At 36.6% G+C, this 23,243-nt stretch overlaps 1 protein-coding gene across 4 annotated transcripts in view; it reads left to right on the forward strand.

Moving 5' to 3' along the window:
• Positions 1–23,243, forward strand: part of VPS13B (vacuolar protein sorting 13 homolog B) — a 391,865-nt gene that overhangs the window by 234,390 nt on the left and 134,232 nt on the right. For all 4 annotated transcript variants that reach the window (XM_081951024.1, XM_081951026.1, XM_081951025.1 and 1 more), the window contains exons 31-33: positions 1,410–1,613; positions 6,390–6,516; positions 8,365–8,508. In XM_081951024.1, coding sequence (XP_081807150.1) covers positions 1,410–1,613; positions 6,390–6,516; positions 8,365–8,508 — 475 coding nt within the window. The remainder of the gene's footprint in view (positions 1–1,409; positions 1,614–6,389; positions 6,517–8,364; positions 8,509–23,243) is intronic.

A 23,243-nucleotide genomic window follows, 5' to 3' on the forward strand; every position in this document is an offset into this window, starting at 1 on the left:
TTTTATGACCTGCGCAATAAAGCTTTCTTAGTTTAACTCTTGAGTGTCAGTTTAGGCAGTTCAGGCCTAGCAAACCTTTTAACATCGTGACAAGTATAATCTTTATTGTCATTGTACTTAAATACAACGAAATTGGTTATATATAAGGAATTACTCTAGCTTGATTGCCACACTCTGACCTCTGTGCCATCAATCTTGATACATTTTAGTTATTGATGCTAAATGTATGGATTAGGTGCATTAGATGCTTGACATTTTCCATCTAATTTACATGTTCACCAAAGATGAAAAAATGCTCCCTTGATTGATTAGATATCCAACAAGTATTTGAATTTTTAAAATAATTTTTAACAATTTATCTGGTGTTGTACTAACTATACATCATTTTATGAAAATTCTCTTTAACATTATATAATTCAATGTAAATTTTAATCCTTTCTTCTATATACTCTCCCATTGGCCCGACTATAGATTACATCTGATTTTTTTGCCTGTTTTATTATAACAATCTTTAACTTTATTGTCCTGTTTCCTTTTCAATAAAGTTTATAGATCTTAGCAATAATACGATCATCATTAGTACAGAGCTTTACATCAAATTCAGTATTATGCTTTTCAAATTTATAATTCATTTTATCCAACTTAAATCTTGCCATTTAAGAATGATAAACTAGTCTATGCTTCTTCTAGTTTACAAGTGAAATTCTTAATTGATATGTGCCTAAGAGATCAATAGTTATGGGTCCATTTGATGATAATGACCACAGCATAAGGAAGATTATGACTTGGAGTATAAGAAGCATAAATGGTAAAACATGCGAATTAACAAATGAAATGAAATAAAATAAATATGTGAAAGTTAGAGAAACGGGATGGATAAAATAGATCTAGCGTTCATTTCTTTGTGTGTAATTCACCTACTCTGCTCCATTTGGAGATCCAAAAATGATGGAAAAATGAATTACCTACTTAGAAAAAAGTTCTGTTTCTTTTGAATATGTATTTTAATATGTTCACATAACAAAAGAATGATACAAATCTAAAATTGTGGTTTATTTTATAATTATAATTTAAGAAAATTAATTAAGAATATGTAACAGTGCGAAGGTATGACATGAGATAGACCATTATTTGGTACCAAGAAGAATAATTGGGAGTGGGGGATTGGATATAGTAGAAAAAGAAATAAAAGAAAGGAAACAAATTAGAATGAAAATAGAATCACTACAGAAAATTCAGGTGCTGTATGAAAAACTGTTCAAATATTAGTCTCCCAACAGAATAAATGGGTAAGTGACTGCATCGGATCTCATAATAACTTTAAATTAATGTTATTGTTATCTTAAAACTGTTGAGTTAGCTTTGGATTTGAAGAAAATAATGACATTGTTTGATTTCTCCCATCTTAGGAGAGCACTGAATTTGGGAGTTCTTCGAGATCCTGGTTCAGAGGTTGAAGACAGACAGTACCAAATAGACCTCCAGTCCATCAACATTGGTACTGCTCAGTGGGAGCAGCTAAAGCCAGAGAAGGAAAATGGTAAAAGCAGGGCTGTGCCAGAGAATGAAAGGAATTCTCAGAATCCAGCACTTGAATGGAATATGGCCAGTAGGTAAGAATCTGCTTGGAAGTGGTGCTTTGTGGATTCTAAGCAAAAGCATAATGGTAACAGCATCTCATAGATTTGAGTTAATTGGTTTTTTTATTTATTTATACATAGAAGTTTATGTTTGCATTCCGTTGCAAACACGTTTTCCATGAGCTAGGATTCTGAACAGTGCATTTCAAACTGTTTATAGAATCGTTGTACAATAATCCTACAGATACAGTTATGTCTATATTTTTGTAATAGCTTATTATAGCCATAAAGTTTAACATGGGCCAAAACCTGGCATTCCCATTACTAGTCTAGAAAAGCAGAATTATTATCCCTTTTGTACTTTTGTAAAAGTTTGAACAGAACTAGTTTAGACATTTTAAAGCCAACAGATGACAAAAATGTTTTCCCCCAATTGGCCTGAAACCAGTTTCTGTGCTTCTGTAAATGAAAACAGCTGCTGTTTCTGAAATGACAAATTTCTGTTGATTTGTGATATGCAAAAGAGGGCTTCCAACTCAAATCTAGTTAGAAATATTACATTGATATCTTCCATTTTTAGTTCTCCATTTTGATTACATTGCTACAATAGACTTTGATTTTGTTTTCAGTCAAGGGTCACAACAGTCCTTTAAAGGTATGCTACCCAGCATATGCATTTCGGTGAATGCAAAAGACACAATTAAAATAATGCAAGTTGAAAAGAATCTGTATCAATGCAGTTCTGCAATATTTTATAATTGTAAAAGGGGGGGGGGGAGCCAAACATTACCTGCAAAGGCTACGGTTCAGGAGCATAAAGCATTTTTCTAAGGTTTCAAATCAAGTGGGTACATTTTTTCCATGTTTCTTGTTGTTTATTTGCTGCATTTAGAATAACTTAATATAGCATCTCTAAAACCTTAAAACACCCTTAATATTTAAAAAAACTTTCTAAGATCAAAATGTTATTTAGCTTTTTGCAATTTAATTCAGATTCTTAAATTTTTTTAAAGTTTATGATTAAAATTTTCTTTTGTTCAGGAACGGAGGAAAACTCATGCAGTTTATTCAGTGGTTGTTCTGAAGATCTCTAATAGCTTAGAGGTAGTTATGATTAGAAAGTGAGGTTTGTGAAATTAGTGTCTTTTAAAAGTCTCTTATCACCGTTCCGGACAAGTTTGCTAATCTCTTTGCCTCCCGGCATGCAAGCCTGGAGTTTCCCCATGAGGAGCAGTCATCCAGAGCACATGTGGGCAATGTCCCATCCTCTCCTTATCCAAAGAGATTCCAAGGAAACCTATTCATCAGTTCTTTGGCCTTTGCTGTAGTCGAGGCTATTTTCAATTCACAGATGCGGAGTTCACCATAACTTTCCAAGAAGTTGAGTTTGGTGGGATTTTGTTACACATATGCATACACATGGCGGGTTTTGCTAAAGGGTTCTTTTTATTCATGTAGCTTTTTTGTGTGCAGTTAAGTTTACAAACACAGCAAAGGCAAAATCATCCACAGCAGGTTTTTTGGTAAAATATATCTATCGTACATTTTTTTTTAGTTTCAACACTGCTGTAGTTTTAGTTTCAGCATCACTTCCCAAATACGATCCATATAAATAGCAATTTAAGGCCCATTTGTAAATCAATTGTTTTTAATGGAAGTGGCATAATAGTATTTTACTTGTGATCACACGGTCCCTTTAACTTTTATGCTGATTTAAAAGAATCAAAACCCAAAAAGTGTATGGTCTTAAAAGTTTCGCAAAGTCTTCACTGTACTTATTAATTAGATGAAGTGAAATATATTGATATTCCTATATGAAATTCTTCATATTAAACATATACCATGTTTCCCCGAAAATAAGACAGGGTCTTATTTTCTTTTTACCCACATAATATGGCTTGGGCCTTATTATGAGGGAGGGTTTATTGTTTTGGGGTTGCCAGGCAGCTGCTCTCTTGCAAGTGGACTTCCAAAGAGCTGGACACAGTCTCATGGGCGAATGGCTGTGTTGCGCTGTCACAGCAGCGCAACACAACAGCCATGAAGCAATCACGCTCACAAGGAGCCACTCTGCAAACCCCCTTTCCCGCTGGGCACAGTGCCATTCACTGACCTAGGGGTATCGCTAAGCCACGTGAGCGCCTGTTCGCCACCGCCCAGGTCCCACGGCTTGGCACCTTCAAAATAACAGTGAAAGGCACTCTGCATGGCTGGAGAGGGGGGTTGTATGAGCGGCTGTTCTGCTCCCGCTCGCGCGCTTCCCAGTCTCACAATGCCCTGGCCCAGCTCTCCCTGCAGAGGCAGAGTACCTCCGCTGCCACCGCTGCATGGCTTTTTCGGCAGCTTCCAAATTGAATCTTCTGGCAGTGGCCGTTCTGGGCGTACATTCTATGGTTGTATGCTTGGCCGGCAGCTGGCCCACAACCATAGAGCGTACGTCCAGAGCGGCCACTGCCAGAAGACTTGGTTTGGAAGCCGCCGAAAAAGCCATGCAGTGGCAGCGGAGGTACTCTGCCTCTGCGGGGAGAGCTGGGCCAGGGCATCATAAGGCTGGGAGGTGCGCGAGCAACCTCCCTCTCCAGCCGTGCAGAGCGCCTTTCACTGGCATTTCGAAGGCGCCAAGCCGCGGAAGCTGGGCAGCGGCGAACAGGTGCTCACATGGCTTGGCGATACCCCTAGGTCAGGAATGGCACTGTGCCTGGCTGGAAAGGGGGTTTGCCGGGTGGCTGCTCGTGAGCATGGTCGCTTCATGGCTGTTGTATTGCGCTGCTGCGACAGTGCAACACAGCCATTCACCCATGAGGCTGTGCCCGGCTCTTTAGGAGCCCGCTTGCAAGAGAGTAGCCACCCAGCAACCCCCCTTTTCAGCTGGGCACAGTGCTGCTCACCAACCTAGCGGTATCCCGAAAGCGCCAAGCAACGCGATCACCTTTGCCTTCCCCCCCCCCAGTTCCTGTGGCTTGGCACCTTCGGGATACCGCTAGGTTGGAGAGTGGCGCTCTGCCTGGCCGGAGGTGAAAGGTTGTCCAGGGGGCTTATTTGCGGGGGAGGGCTTATATTTTTGCCCACCAGAAAAATGTGGCATGGCCTTATTATCAGGACATATCATATTTTCGGGGAAACACAGTAGTATAAAGTCTTTGGTATCTAGATTTGAATAGACTAATGATAGTATTTTAAATGACCTAGAATGCATTTCAGCTGCTGTTGTTATTATGGTTGGTCACACAGTCAACCAGATGGTTAGGTTCTATTTGGCATTTTTATCCATCTAAAGTCCTTCCAAAAGTGCAGAACCCCTATTGTTATTCAACGGTATTAAATGTATCATTACGGTTTATTATTATTGTTATGTGTGAGTAATCTACATAAACATTTAAACATCATCAAGACGATTGTAATAAGAAAATAAAATAATAGTGTATTTTTCTGTGGATTAGTATTTTCATGTTTTGTTCTTTTGATTTGACTTGATCCTTGCTGCCCTTGCAAATTTGGGATAAAATGTGCTTGAGGTTTGGGTCAAAGTATACATGTAACATTAAGGCTTTATTCTGAAATATTCCAAATGTCTAATGAAGCTGTCTAAATATTCCTCTAAGGCAGCTGTTTCCAGAATATTTTTCTCCCTTTTTTTAACCACTGTGAATATGCAGCATGTAGAAACAACATAAAATGGCTGGAAAATCCTAGGAGAGATCTGATAAAAAGATATTATCAATTTCTGTGCCTTGAGATTTCTGGCAAAATTTACCTGTGTGTTTAATTGTACAAGGCTTTGTTGATTTAGCAGAGGGGCATGGATATAAGCTACAAAGAAAAATGGATTATTTTTTTTAAGGCCAGAAAAGCATTAATTTCATTCATGACTCCTAATAACTTAATTGGTATTTCCCTCAAGAATACAAGGGAAAGAACCATTTTATTCCTTTTCTGTTATAAGGTTTACATGGTCACTTGTATCTCTAATACTTATTTTGTGGGTACATATTCTGAAGCATTTATTTACTTGTTTTCTCAGTACTATACTTGAAACACATGTTTTTTCAAAGCTGAATGTATAAAAAAAGAGTCATATACTTTAATATTTCTGAAATGTTCCTTCTGTTTCAAAGATAAACATGTAACAGGTGCCTAGATGATCATACTACATTATACCATTCCCCACTGATGATACTCACATGATCAAATTAATGGAACATTAAAGAGTGGTACCATGTAGGAAAATTAGTAGAGAAAGCATGGGTTTATTTCTTGTTATCTCTTTAGAACCACTGGAAAAAACCTTCAGATCTGAAGATAGTGTCTTAACTTCAGTTTATTTTAACAGTTGCATTAATTCCAATCCCTGCTTTAGCCTCTTTTCTCAGAGAAACATTTAAATATCCTGCAAAGCTAATTTTGCTGATTCAGAAATAGGACCCCAATAGGCAATGAATGTTGAATAGTGCTCTTTCTCTGGATACTGTACCAGTCAACATAACTATTTAAAATTGTATACAGTATTTAAAATACATGTTTATAAATATACTTATTACATATTTTCTAATGGAATAGCATTTATATGTTTATGTTGGACATTGATAGCATTAAAAAGTAATCTTAGAGCATTTTCTCAGTTCAGTTGTGTGTGTGTGTGTTCTCTGACCATTATTGTAACAGTATTGTATTAATTTCTGATAGTTCACAGCAGACATTTTTCTGTAATGTTGCTAGGTTAAGAAATTAATATTTACAGATATGAAGCAACAATCTTCTAACCATAAGAGTTTATCATTTAGTGCACATTTATTTCATTTCATTTTTTAGCATAAAACATCATCAAGAACGAAGAGCTATTTTAACTCCAATTTTAACAGACTTTACTGTACGGGTAACTGCAGCTCCTGCCATCATTTTCACAAAAGTAATTTCTCCAGAGAATTTACACACAGAGGTCAGTACTGGATATGAGATGTTTATCACTGAGCTTTATATCTGCACGTTTGTTAATTATTAAAATGATACATGAAATTGTGTTAAAAATACTGTGTAGTATGCACCTGTTGGACCAGAACAAAAAGTCCAGGCAGAATTGTTTGTTGAATCCTTCAACATTGTCATTATCCATTAGATCTCTAATGGATAATAAATTCTGCTTTTAAATGAAGCACATACTGAAAGTTGACTGGATTTAAGTTGAGATGCCAACCGCAAGGAATGCCATATTATTTTCCATGGTCAAAATTGTGTTTAAATCAGGCTTCTGAGCATCTTTTCTGAAGATCAATCTAAGAATCCTTAAATGTCAACATTGGGAAAGCAGATCATTTAGGACCCCAAATGATAATTTATTTTATAAAAAAGAAAGCTAAGGCGTAATTTTACATCACCCAAGGGAAATACAATTTCAAGGCAGATTATTTTCCCTTTAATTTTTTTTCAAACTTTCATCAAGAGATCTTATCTTTTTGGCATCCAGCTGCTTGTTCCCCTTAGTTCCCGTCAGTTCATTTCAAACTTTGCACAGAGGTTTGGGGCTCTCATCCTTTCTGGAAAAGGATTGTAGCTGTGGTACTTGATTTTCTATCTGGGGATGGCCAGGAATAGAACTGAAGGGCTCTATACAGAGGTGGTATTCAGCAGGTTCTGACCAGTTCTGGAGAACCGGTAGTGGAAAATTTGAGTAGTTTGGAGAACCTTTGACTGGCCCCACCCCAATCTATTCTCTGCCTCCTGAGTCCCAGCTGATCGGGAGGGATGGGGATTTTGCAATAACCTTCCCCTGGAGTGGGGAGGGAATAGAGATTTTACAGTATCCTTTCCCTGCCACGGTCACCAAGCCACACCCACCAAGACATGCCACGGCACCAAACCATGCCCACAGAACCTGTAGTAAAAAATATTCAATCCCACCACTGGCTCTATATGAAGCCTGCCTTATTCCGCTGCCCCTGGCCCCAATCTCCACTGTTGTTGCATATCTGCTGAAAAAAAGAGTTTGAAAAAAAAATTAGATGAACAGGGAAAGCATATAGTATATAGTAACAGATTTATTTTTCTGTTCCTGTTGTTCAGGAATGTAAATGCTTTAGCTGTTTTAATTTTTCTTGAATCTACTCCCTTGGATATTCAGTAAGAAAGGGAGAGATCTACCACAGGTTACTAAGGATGAATATGCACATATTTTTTTTATAACAAGAAGATATGACTTCCTGCTTAGTAAGCAAATCTGTTTATTTTCTCCTTTCATTAATTTCTAAAACATGGTCATGATTGTTTTCTTTGTGTGGGGGTTATAATAGCCAGGGGACAATGGTCATTTATCTATGCTCCAAATGTTAGCAGACAGCTACAAATTAATTGAACCAGCTATCTGTGAACTGCAAAATACAGTTTCATTATAAACTAGGATGTGCTGGTAGACTCAAATACATCTCTGTGAGAAAGGAGAATTACAATTTTCTGCCAAGAAAATGAATAAGGTCTCTTGACAGCCCAGAATTTAATACAACAAAGAAACAGGACCTCACACATGAAATACATGAAACAAAGAGAAAGCAACTTAATCGTTAAATATCCTGCTGGAGCCTTAGCTGTACGACGTTCCATCACTCCTCCACTTGATTTTATTTTACAGATGGGGCATTGTGCTTTCCTGCTGAAAGAGATAGAGAAAATGTTAATAAACAATTTAGAGAATATAAACAGTTTATATTGTCTTTCTTAAAAATAAAATTATATAAATGCCAAGAATAAGATGCTAACCAATGGAATTTGTTTTGCAAACTTGTTTCTTTCATAGGAAATTTTAGTATGTGGCCATTCTTTGGAAGTGAATATGACAACAGGTCTGGATTTCTTCCTCAGTGTTGCTCAATTACAGCTCCTACAACAATTATTGCAGGATAATATGTCTGGATTGGAGCCTTCCAATAAAGCTGCAGAGGTAACTTCCATTATCGGTTGACTTTTGGAAGCAACTATATGCTTCATCATCCAATTTCTAACATTTTTATTATTGATAGTATATGCTTCCTAAATATGTGTAACACATATCATGATTATGTCTGAAAGTACTTCAGTATAGTGATCCCCTTTGGGATGTACCAGTGGTGGGTTGCAGGCGGTACGCCCCGGTACGGGCGTACCGGAGCCTGCCCGGAGCACTGGATACCTTTCTGGTATGGTGCTCCGGAGGGCCCACTTGCCCGCCCGAGCTACTTTCCTGTCTTTTAAGGCTTCCACGCTTCTGTGCACGTGCATGGCACATACAGCACCTGTGTGACACTCCGTGAAGCAGATGGAGCGTCACAGAGGCTCACGGAGGTGCTAAGACGCATGCGTGTACTGCGCACGCCATGTGGACGCTGCCGGGCACGTTCCAACCCTACCGGTTGGAACGGGATCCGGAATCCACCACTGGGATATACAGGTAGTCCTTGGCCACAATTGAGCCCAAAATTTATGTTGCTAAGTAAGAAATTTGTTAAATGAGTTTTGCCCTATTTTACGACTTTTTTTTGCCACAGATATTAAGTGAACTGCAGTTGTTAAATTAGTAACAAATTTGGCTTTCCTGATTACTTTGCTGGTCAGAAGGTCACAAAAGATTATCACATTGCCCTGGGACAATGCAACCCATGGTCATAAGTGTGAAAAATGGTCATGTCACTTTTTTCAATGCTGTTGTAACTTTGAACGGTCGCTAAGCGAACAGTTGTAAGTTAAGGACTACCAATGTAGGAACCCTGTCTTCTGAATGTATTTTCTTGGCTACATTTTGTTTACCTGATCATAGGAAAGGAAGAGTTTGGTTTCATTCTGTTCAGCTATTGGCCATAGTAAAATTATTCCAATTGACCTGTGCATTTGTACAATTGAGGAACAAGCAAGTAGTTAGTAGTTTAAACTACAGTTAAACCTTTCTCCAAGCTGAGGCTCAATTGAAGCAATAGAATTGCGTTACCAGAAATTGTTTTCCTATTCTAACTATGGCACAAGCCCTGAAAAGGAGCATTAGTCTCAGGTGTATCACATACAGAATAGTCATGATTAGCTGCATAAATTCTGTAGCATTCATTGGGATATCAGAGAAAGCCAGGCTCTGTGGAACAAATTCAGAACACTACTTAATATAGTTGAGTTGAGGTTTATATCTATCAATCCAAATCCTATTTCCCCCCTCAAAAAACAACACTGTGTGATGAGTTGGGCTGAGACACAGTGGCTGGCCCAAAATCACCCAACCAGCTTTCATGGCTAAGGTGGAACTAGTATTCACAATCTCCTAGTAGGTCAAACTCCACTAGGCCAAACTGATTAATCGTGTTCTAAACATAGTTTTCTTTCCTCTTGTAAATCCAAACCTAAGAAATTACTTTAAGAATGAACATTTCTATACAATAATATCCTAAATTCCATCTACTTTTTCCCCTTTCAAATAAGCCAGAATCATAATCTTGAATTTCCTTTTCATTACTACTTAGGCTTGTTTGTAGAGGTTCCGGCGAGGTATCCTAGTGCTTAAAATTACGCTAAACAAAACATACATAGGGCTCTTTGTGTTTGCTTGACTCTGCATCCCAAAGCACTCTTAGAAACATTTAAATGGTTACTGGCCCAGAGTATTATTTCAATGTGTGCCCAACGGCTCAGGCAAAAATAAAAATAAAAGGAAACTGGATACCATAAAGTTTCTTGGGGATCTAGAGGGATTGGCAATATTTCCATAATCATATTTGGAACAGCAAGCTATACCAAATCAGCTGGGGGCTCCTTCATTTCTTGCTGGGAATAAACGATAAGTAGAAATAATTACATTTGCTGGCTTATTTCTTTATTTCTGATAAGCAGGACTTCTAAAATAGTCTATCATTGCCTGTGAACAATGCTACTCCACAAAAACATTCTCTTACTAGAAATGATTACAGTGACTATAGCCCAGCAAGGAAGAAGCAAAATAATTTCTGCTCATTGGCAGTTTTTAAGATTATCCCTTTTAATGGTTTTAATATATAAGTAACCTAAAACTGCTCTTCAAGTTCCATTTTACGATAGAGCCTATTCATGCAATTCCTCCTATCTTGAGCCATTATAACTTATTTTATGGCAAAGAACCTTTGTTTCATTTTCACTCCCCCACTTAGACACTCTCTGAACGATGAGTATCAAGAAGGAAAAGAAATAAAGCCAACATTATATTTCCTTTGCTATATATTTCTCAACTCCCATTAGGAGCTCCTTCACATTTCTTTTCCAGCAAAGGAAGACCATCTTCTATCATCTGCAAACATATCCTCCAACACATAGTCTTCTGAGACCTCTACAATCCTAAGTTCAAAGAAAAGCAACAAAATTACTCAGAGGACTGGGCTGATTTATGATCATATATATATATATATAGTTTGACTAAGAAATGCAGAGTCTAAAAGAGGACATAAATCTGCAAATGTAACACCATGATGTAAACATCAGCAAAAAAAGGGACATTTTAGGACTTTGTAAGAGACTTTGTAAGAGATCATTACTAGAAATCAGATACTACTATTCAAAGTAAAATAGTGCAGGGACCAAGAACTCTTCAGATGGAGTTAATGGTTTGAATTACAAATTATTTCTCAACTCCTGTTCAGTTGTTTGTAGTAACTCAAACCTTATCACTAATTATCCTACATAATGTTGCATACCTGAATTTCAAACATCACTTAGAAATTTTGTGGTACAACACATTACAAAAGGATAAAAGTTGAAGACTGAAGCTACATTACAGTAATTGAATAACAAGTTTGTTTTTAAAAGTTGGCTAACTGATCTGGAAGTAGTAATTACTTTGTTCACAAATATCCAGTAATCATCATATTAAACCCACTTCCAAAAGGACCATATGTAAGAAATAGTATATGTATACGTTTTAAACCAGTGTTATAGAGTAAATTAAATGTTTATATTTTACCAAAATAAAAAACATATTGTGTAGAACGTTAGAGAGTAACCACATAATTAAGGCCAAAAATGGCTCTTCTTTGATCTATGTAGGTGCTAAAGGACAAATGTTATTTTATGTAAATGTAAATTTCTGAATTTTCCAGTACTTCCTATTACATTTCTCAGATCTTTATTCTAGTACAGTTGTCTTATTTTGATTGGACTTACTTTTCTAACATTGTCATTCCTTTAGAGTTTATTTTTGCTTGTTTATCTGTCATTGAGATTAAAGTATTTAAGCAGAACGAGAGACTTCTGTGGGATCGTTTAGTTTCAGTTAACATAGCAAAGATTTTAATTTTGTTATGCTAAAATGCGAACATTAACTTATGCATAAGCAAGTAATACAGGATTGAGTTAAACATTTTTGTATACTAGCTTCTGGGGAAAAAATATTTGTACATTATTGAAGGTACAAATTTATAATTCCAGAATGGTACATTTTTATTTAGTGGGTGAAAATAAATCACTTTTGTAGCAATCATCCTTTTCTCTTGCTGTTGGGTCTTCCTGTATGTACCTATACTGAAGTATACAAGCTCATCAGAATAGTTTTATCAAGTCAAAAATATTGTATAAGGTTTTGTAATTGAAAAAGTAGTAGTGGAATGTTGAGCAACTTTCATTATATTTGGCTGTACCTTGTCTGAAAGAATCCTGGATTGCATTGAAGACCAAGGGCAGTAGTAGTACAGCTACTAGGCTTTTGCAAATGTATTTATGTTCTGTATTCTACCTATTTTAATAGATCAGGGACTATATTCCATTTCATGTTAAAGAAACAATCTCAAGTGAATAATAGCCATGTTTCTTCTTAATTTTGACATACCCATGAATCCCTTTTATACTGTCTGTTTACTTATTATTTTATCTTTATTCCTATTAAAAATACCGTATCAGTAGATCTCAGGATAAGTTAGAATGTTCGTAAAGATTGCAAGTTAATATAATTCAGTAAAAGAATTACAAATTCTCAGAACAATTCAGAATAAAAAATTATGAGCTATTTTTTGTGAATAATTTATGGTCTATGACAGGCTGGCTGGGGAATTCTGGGATTTGAGGCCCACACATCTTTAAAGTTGCCAGCGTTGAAAAACACCGGTTTATGGGTCCTGTAATCTAAGCCTGATTTTGTCTGCTGCTGTAGCATCCTCAAATCTTGCAGCTGACTTTCAGAAGCAAAGCCATGAATTTTCATCCATATATTTTATTGTAATTTTTATTTAAGAGCAAAATAAAATGCTAAAAAGTTATGCAAAGGCTGTATTTTGTAAGTACTGAAACTAGCGAGCTGGGAAATAGCTCTTCTCAGACAGGGAATCAAGGCTGGAAAAATAATGGGTAAAAGCATGGTAATTTAAGAGTTGGGAGAAAACTCTTAAATTTTAAAATGGAAGCGTATATGTATACATTTCTGTGTTTTGTAGCAGGATGATTTTTTGAACAGTTATGACAGCAAATATATCTACTGGCAGCATGTCCTTGAAGTTTGTAGTTTCTGAATGTGAGTTTGAGTTTCTGGAAGTTTAAAGCTGAAGTTCTGAAGAAAGGAAGGAAGACTGTTCTAAATTTTGTATTGCATATAACAGCTGTGATCAGAAGCTATGATATACCAGTTGCAACAGTGTCCTATTCCAGAAGTAGACAGAGGGGCAGTTGATAACACCAGGCGTTTCTTGGTTCTATAATGATCCACAAATATCAGATTTCTACAATATCTTCTGTGAGGAGCAGGTGTAGAACCACTAGCCGTCTGCAAGTACAAAGGAGACCACACACTAATTTATAACCAAATGCAGATCTCACTAGATAAGCTTCTCCTGTCCCTTTTCTCTTCTGCATTCGGGGGAGAGTCAGTGGGCTTTATTACAGGAGGCACGTTTATTGGAATACAAGAATTGACACCTCCTTGGGGGAATTTTTTCCATTCGTTTGTTTGCAAATCCAAAGTCTCATTTTTTTTAATCTGAACAAAAGTTCCCATAAATTGGGAAGCGTATGTGGTTTTGCTAAGAGCAACAGCAGTATGCTAAGGGATGGTGAATGCTTATATTTTACTCATTACAAATGCTTTCATATTCATCACAGAATATTTCCATGTGGCAGTTTGTACTCTTTGTAAAAACTACTAATCTAGCAAATACCACTACCTAACTTAAAAACTGAACTTTGATTGTCTTCATTTGTGCAATCTTGAAAACAGTTGGAGAAAACCATATGCAAAGCAACTCTTCCTCTAGCTCACTAAAAAAAGAGTTCAAGAATTGACTCAAATAATGCTTGTTGGTTGCAGTATAGATTCTCTGTGTCTTTTGAATTGGGGAGAATAATGAGAGAGAGTTAAGGCAAAATTTAGTTGCAATAAGATGGGGAAATTTATCTGGCCATTGTGAAATTTGACTAGAAGGATTAAGAATGGGTTCCTTGATAAGGTTGCCTATATGTCTTCCCTCCTTCCTCCAATTTGCATCAGTTACTTAGCCTGTTTGTAACTAGTGTCTAGGAAGCTGTTCTGAAGTACAACAATGTTATAGACATAATAAAAAGTATTATTACATTTATATGTCACTTGACCCCAAGTGATCCATTCAAGTTCCGTATTGTTAAATAGATAAATAATCAGGACTAGTCATATTTTGTTGATTAAAGTAAATTGTACTTAAGATCTTGGAAATCTAATATTTCCATTGTAGATTGTAGATACTATAGATTACATGGATGTAATTTATTTTAGATAGTAAGATGGGCAACATGTAAATGTAGGGTTCCTTCCGATGCCCATCCCCTTGCCTATGGCAACTCAAGAGCAGGCTAGGAATGCTTTGCGAGTTGACAAAAAACTTATAGACTATAATTTCTGTATATTATATTACTAAATTCATGTATGAAATTTAAGCCACTTTGAGCTCCATAGACTCAGTGGGCTCCTGACTTATTTTTATATAAGGAAGTTTCTTTGATAAATTCTTTTGACTCCTATAAAGTGACATTTCTTTGATTTATGACAGATTTTTTTTTTAATTAAGGAGTTTCAGAAATTGTTAGAGAATGGTTTTGTGCTAGTTTCACTGGGATTTTGTACAAATCTGTGTAGTTTTTTAAACACTGGTATTAAAAAGTATAAAAAGTGTATCAGCTAGTATGTCAAGGTTCCGACTAACGAATCCAAGCAAATCAGATCTCTGAGGCTGGAATCTTCCTTAAGGAACTTATTTATTGGGTACATTTAATCATGCCCATATGATGTACCCAATAAAGAAGTCCTTTGCTGAAGATGCCAGTCTCAGAATTCTAATTTGCTTGGGTTTGTTAGTTGGAACCTTGATGTAGTAGTTTATAATTTGTGCTAAATGTGTGAACTACCTGAATTGATAAATAGATTTTAAGTGATACGAGTGTTCTTTGGTCACTGATCTATGATGGCTCATGGCTCTATTACATATTCAGATCATTATTACTTAATGCCAAGTAATCTTATTCCTGGATAAACTATATACATTTGTTCCTAAGAACATTGTTATATATTATATTTCTTATCATTTCTCCATAAAATTAAATAAATATATTCCAGTTTAGATTACATTCCCAGAATTCAGTAATCTTAAATAATTTATACCCACTTTCAATGGCTCCCATGGTGATGGATGTTATGCAATTAAAGCATAATTGTAACCCTATGAAAAAGCAATATAAAATCAGATTTGTGAATGTACCTTCTCACTCATCTGATTGTGGCTTTATGCAAGAAAGCTAGATTTGCTGAAATATAAGTACAAGTGGACAAATTCATTTTAAATATTATTGAGTCAAGGTTCAAGAATGATTGAGTTATTTGACAATGATTTCTGCAGAGCAAAAGAAAGTAATATCGCAATTCCAAAATAAACCTATAATACTGTAGAGTTCCCTGTTTTGGTATCTTTTGTAGTTCTTTAAATTTTTCATTGACTAGATACAGATTTCTTATGGTCTTTATTATAGATATATCATAAAGTTATTCTGAATTCTTGAAGTCAGAGCCTTAGCAATTTTCTCTCTGCATTATTGATGTAGATTTTGCCGAGACTTGTCCAGACAGTCTCTGAGAATCTGATACGATTGAACAGAAGGAAAATAATATACAAGCAGTCATTTTATGCAGCAAACTTTCCTAGTTTTGTCTGCATATTGTCACAAGCTGCTTTAAACTGCATGCACAAAAACAACATGGTGAGGGGCTGCTGTGGGTCACTACTCATCATATGTAGTATCATATTCAGCATACCTGCTGGAGTCACCACAAAAACTCTGTTTGAAATTGTCTTTACTTGATAATTGCCTTACATAGCAAACCATTATGAGATGGTTTGCTCTGGGAAACAGCTGGCATACAGAATCAGTTCAAAGACAGAACATTTTGGGGAGGGGATAGCAAAGCATGTGGCAAGGTCGCATTCTCATGAGAAGCTGGCATGCACACAAAGTGCTGTTCCGTGGAAGCAGTTTTAAGAAGCCACTTGAAAAATCTATATCATGAGAAGCAGTCCACAGAAACACTCCATCATGTGTTATAACCACATACAAAAGCAGCCCCCATGAAATAACCATGTGGTGAGAAAGCAGCACTTAGTTTTTAAAATGCAACAGCAGGCTGGCTTGCTTGCTTATTCATTTAACACTTAAGAAGATGTTCATTTAAGAAGATGTTGGATAGCCATTTGTCTGGAACGGTATAGGGTTTCCTGCCTAGGCAGGGGGTTGGACTAGAAGCCCTCCAAGGTCCCTTCCAACTCTACTATTGTATTGTATTGTATAACACCATTGCTTCACTGTTTACATTTTTTTTTCTTTTATATCCTGCCTTTTTTTAATACAACTCCAGGTGACGTACCTAATGCTCCCTCCCTTTTTCCCCACAGCAGCAACCTGTGAGTTGGGTTGAATTATGAGAGAATGACTGGCGCAATTTCACCAGTCAACCCCGTGCTGGAATCATTGTCTCCCACCATCTCACTCTCTGAAGAAGTTGTTTTAGTGTGAAACCAAACATGATGTTATTGAATGTGATGTCATAAAATACTGTAATTCTGTAGGAGCTTCTCCTATACAGTTCTGTGTTTCAAGTGTTAATTTTTTTTTACTTGAGATGTATTGAATGCCCATCCTTGAACCAGGAGAGACAGTATATTGAGCGTTCATCTTTAGCTTGTTAAGGCCTAAGCACTATTCCATTAGACAAGGAAAGACAAGCAATACAGTCACATATGAAATCTTTAGGACACTTACAAGCAGAGGTGGGTTGTCAATTTCTTTACTACTGGTTTGGGTGCGCTCCTGTGTGCGCTTGTGCGCACACTCAACACTTCTGTGCATGCACAGAAGCGTGCGGGTGGGCGGAGCCTCTTGCCTCCGCTACTACTGGTATAGCCAATCCGGGCCGAACCAGCAGCAACCCACCTCTGCTTACAAGCATTTGTCATTGATTTCTGTGTTGAATATGAATAAAGTAACACGCATAGTTGATGGCAAAGTTAATCATTCTGCAGCTACATCATAGGCAGAGAAAGAAACTGAGAAACTAACCGTCTTAACTTGTCAGGCTGTAAAAGCTGGGGATTTTTACTGTCACACTTGCAAGATTGTAGCCTTACAATAAAGTAGAACTAGCTCATCTGGTTTTGTTTCTCAGCCAGCCTACTTGGAAAGGCTGACAAAATCTGAGTTTGAGAGGAACCCCAAATTCCAAGTCCCCCCCCCCAAAAAAAAAATTCAGTAATTCATACAATGGGTCTTTTCATGGTGAACAGCCTTCTCAGTCGAGGCTCCAAAGTACAGGAATGGATGTTAGCTTTATTAGCTGGAATCGTGAAGCACCATCAAAATATAGAGGTGCCTTCAGTGGTTTGTAAGCTAACCATCTCTATTCTCTTAAATATCTAGCAGATAGCATTTTAAGCACTTATTAGTTGGCAGAGTGAGCCCTGGAATTTAAGGTAGTCTGTTTTTATCTTTTTTCTTGTAAAAATCAAAAGTGCCTCTAAATCCTTAGCTCACAGTTTTCAGATGTAATCTCTCTCTCACACACACACACACACACACACACACACACACACACACAGAGTGAACTTGCATTTTTATGTTATTTCACAAGATAATCATTTGTTTCTAGAAGTTATGTAATTCTTTGTTGATAAAGACTTAACATTTACTCTTTTTGGTTGTAAAATCTCACATACTGGCTCCTGACCAAGATAGTAATTGCCCCAAGGGGATGATTTTCCCTTAGAAAAATGTTGGAAACCCAGGTAATGAAAAATCTAAAAAGATAAATAAAGTACTTCAGCCAAAGTACATTTTTCTAGCTTTTTAAAAAACTTAATCTAATTATTTTATTTATTTTTCCAATGTGTTTGAGAATTAGCCCATATGGATCAAGCAGTTTTAACCTGAGTGTTAAGTGCACGATTGGGCTCAGTCCAGATTTTGTTTGATTATCTGAAATCAGCTCTTTGTTGTGGGGATAGTATTTCTTTTGTCTCTAACTTTAATATAGTAGCCTAACATTCTGCTCAGTGTCTTTCAAAGTCTATCAGATTATTGCATAAAATGTGGCAGAGGTTTGTAAAATTCAAAAGACTAGTTTAGTAGCTGGATTTTGTAATCTACTTTAACTCTTCAAATTGTAATTTTTAGATTTAGGAAAATGATTACTAGTATTAAAATTGTAGATATTGTGTATGGCAGCAAATGCAAGCAATGCATCTCACAAATTAAAATTTTAAAAGGTTTTGCTGCCTCCATAGAATGCAGTTACTTTACCCAGCTCTAGAAGATTTGCAGCTGTCTAGATATGTCCCTTGCCTGTCCTACTGCAAGGTAGGTTAAAAAAATAATATATTTAGAAAACTGGTCAAGCACAATATATACAGAAGGAAGTAGCCAGTATTTATACTAAAATATTAGACATACATTTTTTTAAAAAAAATGAAGAAATGACATTTTAATTTGTCTTCATGTTTTAGATTATTCTCTAGTGTCAGTGATATATGCTATTGATGAGAAAGCGCATTTGCTGTAGGAGTTACATTGCTGGTCTAAACATTGTAAATTCTAGTCTTCTCTTAGACAAGCCAGTTGGATGACTGACTCAGTCACTCTCCTTCAGCCACAAGCTGTTGTTGGAAAAAGAGGAGGTTGAAGTATTATGTACACTGCCCTGAGTTGTAAATTGAGTTGAGTTCTAACAATTGCAAATCACGAGTTTTACAAATGAAATCAAATGAATCCATGGTGAGCAAACCTGGCCTACATTTTTTAGTGGCAAGCACTCACTTAATTAACTTTAATTGCTCACTCAAAATGAAGTGGACATGATGCTAGCTTTGGCACTCGCAGGTCTTGCTCAAAAAACAGGTGGCAGCTGTGGTTAAGAGGGTTTTTGTACAGGTTTGTCTTGTGAGTCACTTGTGCCTGTTCCTGCGTAGTGAAGCTTTTCTCATAGTGATTCAAGCCTTAGCCATCTCTTGTTTGAATTACCGTAATGCACTGTACTTGGGGTGACCATTGAAAGACATTTGGAAGCTGCAATTGACCCAGAATTTAATAAATGTAAAAAGCCACCCAACTCAAACATTGTGACACTAGGCAGCATGCAACAGAAAAACAAACCAGAAACTGGGAGGAAAAAACCCAAATCCTATAAAGAAATAGATTATATAAATATAAAATGGCAACTGAGTCCAATAAGTAAAAGAATAAAAAGTAGATCCATTCAACTTGACCCAAATTCCTAGGGAAAATGCCAAGTCTTAAAAGCTTTCCTAAAGCAGAGTTGGGGGCTGTTGTATGTTCCGGGGAAGAACATTCCAGAGCATTTCAAGGGTAACCACCAAAAAGGCACGTGTCCTCAATCTCATGAGGTGGCAAAATTTAAAATAGGAAACCTGGAGCACGTCCTCCCTCTGAGACTCTGTGGGGTGGCAGATGTTTGTGGGGGAAGGCAGCGCTACAAATAACCCCATCCTTTGCCATGTACAGCTTGGGACTGACTGCTCAACCTCCAGATCTACATATTTAGGAGAGTATATTCTGAGTCTTACCATTAAACAATATCATCTTCTTGGACCCAGAAGTTGTGTCTTATCTGTGGTAGTGCAGCCCTGTGGAATAAGCATTCCTCTAGGAAATCCAAACAACCTCAACCCTGTTAGCCTTTTTCAAGGCTTTGAAGACTGTTTCCTGAGGCTTTGGGGCCAGATGGTAAGGCAAACTCTGCTGTTGATGTGGTTTTTCTGATTGGTTTTTGTTTTGTTTTGCTTTAACCTTGGACGTCATGGGTTATATGCAGATGTTTTAGTAGTTCTCTTATACACCACCCAGAGTCATTGTTGTGAGATGGGTGGCCCTACAAATGATAAATAAATAAATACAATGTTATTCGTAGAGAAAATAGTAACATCTACTACGTGTCAGAATACTGATAATATGAGAAAGTGCTGAGACCTTCAGGAATGGAAATTGGGAGTTTACCTTGACCTGACCTTGTCACCATTCCAATAAAGTCGCCTTTCTGACATTGCTCAGCCTTTCAAACAAAGCTTCTTTTGGCAGTTAAGAACATTTTCTTTTGGCTTGTAAATAGCAGCTTCAGAGGTGAAATCTTTGCAGGATTGCAACAAGGATGAGATGAGAGTTGAGCTCTACAATACATCCAATGTTGCAAAGCATCTATCTTAATTTTTGAAATGATTTCTTCTCAGTCCCTTGTTTTTTGTTATATCTTCCTTGATGAAGCCTTGTGGATAAAAGACTGGTTAGCCTTTGGTGTTATTTACATGGTGTTTGTAGGTTTGTTTTCAATATTTTTATACCGTCCATAGTCCACAAGGATAGGAATATTTCTTCATACTAAGTCTTTTTATCTTCCACAATCCTCCTGGACTCTCAATTGTTTTGCAAGAATATGCAAGTACTAAAACATTCATAGACGTTATTACTAAAACAATAATGAAAGTTTAAAGACATACTAAAAAGACTGAAATCCAGGTGTCAAGTCCCAAACATCCTGTAGAGCAAATAAGATTCAGTGGGAGTCATTCCAGGGGACAGGAAATTGTATTGTATTGTATAAATCAGAGCCCTGCACCTCCTTAGAGTGGAGAGCGTCCAGCTGCTTTCCCTTTTCCTGGCAAGATCAAATTGGTTGGACCAATTCAATTGGGGGCATCTTTCCCCCTTCCTTTCCCACTTTCTCTCCCCACCCACCCCGCCATGGACGAACATAGTTATAATTGTTTTTTATTTGGCTTTCTAGGGACTGCTGCTTGTGTAACATCTACAACAATGTACATAAAACTATATTCAAAGAACTAATCTGGTTCAGCTGTTGGATAGTTAAAGTTACACTGAATAAAAGCTTAATGGATAATATAGAAACATATCCTATTTGGATGGGTGGGAAACCTTATCACAACAGAAGGAAAACATAAGCCAATAAGAAATGAATAAACTGCAGAGACATGTATCCCAGGATTCTCAAGCATCTGTTTCTGCAGTGATGGGAATGATTCCACAGTTGAATACCTGAGAATAAATTTCAAACTCTTAATACATGAAATAAATCTTGAAAGGTGAGAAATGTCATTATTAAAACTTGGATATCTATAAAATTGTCAGATTTTTGTTGTTACCTGAAAGAGTTTAAAGCCTAGTATCTGAAAACTACTATTTGTTTTAATAAATTTTACAGTACGGAAAATCAGAAACTTCTAGTTTAAAGTCTTAAATATATGCAGAACTTAGAATTTCCAGCTGCTAAAGGAATCTAAATGTTTATGATTATAGCTTCTTGCAACATAATGGGTTTTTATTCATAGCCATAACTTTCACTTTTTTGTTGAACCATATTGCTTGACTAGCAATTTCTATTGAAGAGTATGACTGAAGGATAATTGAGAAGACTGAGAAGACACATATAAATAAATAAATAAAATTCTGTATTCCCTCTAGAATGTCATTTGATTTGGAATTACGACAATCTGTCAATACCTTTAGAGTTGTATATTTCCCATAATAAATCATCCAACTAAAATGCTTTCATTTCAAATCTAGAAAGTTAGTTGTTTCTGCAGTCTTGTTTCACTGAAAACAATAGTCTGGAACAAGAAATGAGAGTTTGACATTTAGGGTTTTTTTTAAACTTGATGGTAATGTGACTTTCCCACATAGGATATACGTGTAATTATTTTTTTAAGTTGATGTTCCTCTCTAAATTGCATGAAATGACAAAATACTGTTTTCATTATATCTTAAAGTAGTGTTGTATGTTATATTTCCACTATGCTGATGGGTAGCTCCAAATAGATATGCAGCACTTAAAAGATTTGGTGAATCAAATTTAAAAAAAACCTGCTAATGTCCGCTTGTATAATTGTTGACCTGTACAGCTGTCAACCTCATGCGCACATACACATAAACAGACACCACCTTCTTCATTTTCCCTTCTACACATATTATTAGAACTTGGGACTGCTTCTTATCGTACCAATGGAAGATTTCTGTACAAACTATTGCAGTGGTATGGCCCCAAATTCTCTCTTTATTTAATCATCAGCATGTCCTCTTTAGTTAGGGCCTTGTGGCTTGTACCAATAAAGGAAAATATTTGTAACTCTGGGTTGAAATGAGGGGTCCTTGGTGCTCCCTGAGCCTGACTGTTTTCTTGCAGATGTTTCATTACCCTAGTACTAGTCCTTGCGATGTTAGCACTAGCAATGATAATATTAACTAGTTTGGGTAATGAAATGTCTGCAAACCCACAACCATACTCAGAGAGCACCTCTCTTATGGCTTATGTTTCAGTATATAGGACTTTTGTGCTATTTCAGATTTTCAAGGAAAATGTTCTTTTAACTAGAAAACTATTACCTCCCCCTTTTCCTCCTCCTTCATTACCATCACACTCTTAGTAGTTTAATTAATTGGCAGGCCAGCCAATGTTTCCAGTGAGGCTTACAGAAACATAATAAAATGCAATAAGAAACTGCATTGTATGAAGTATCCCACATTTCAGAGCTGATTTATTTTTTGCCTTGTCTTTTTTCCATTCTCACAACCTTAAAGTAAATCTTATTCAAATCTTAAAATAATAATATTTTAAGATATTTCAATAATATTTATAAACAGCAAAAAAAATACTCTGGCCCAATATTGCAATTAACTATTATTTATCATTTGAAAAACTAATACTCTTATTAAGGAATACACCATTATTCTTGCTTTTTATAGACTCAAAACATTAGAAACATTTATGTGATTAAGATCATTTCACCCATGGAAAGGACAAATCACTGAGAGCTATGTATCTCAAGTACCTGTTTCGATTAGTTACTGACTAGTAGAAAGGTGTTATAGAATGTTTAAGATAGAATACATATGGCAATTTGGAACAATTACTCATCCAAGTGGTAGGGTCCCCTATCAAAGAAAACAAAGATTCTCATCTTGTGAAGCTCAACTAAGAAAACTGCAATCATTTGTTGTTGTGTCTGACCCATCGTGACCCCATGGACAATGCTCCTTCAGGCCTTCCTGCCCTCTACCATCCTCTGGAGTCCATTTAAGCTCACGCCTACTGCTTCAATGACTCCATCCAGCCATCTCATTCTCTGTCGTCTCCTTCTTCTTTTGCCCTCAATCTTTCCCAGCATTAGGCTC

The sequence above is a fragment of the Natrix helvetica genome, assembly GCF_964273705.1.
Source record: "Natrix helvetica genome assembly, chromosome: 4".
In the NCBI taxonomy this organism is placed as follows: Eukaryota; Metazoa; Chordata; class Lepidosauria; order Squamata; family Natricidae; genus Natrix; species Natrix helvetica.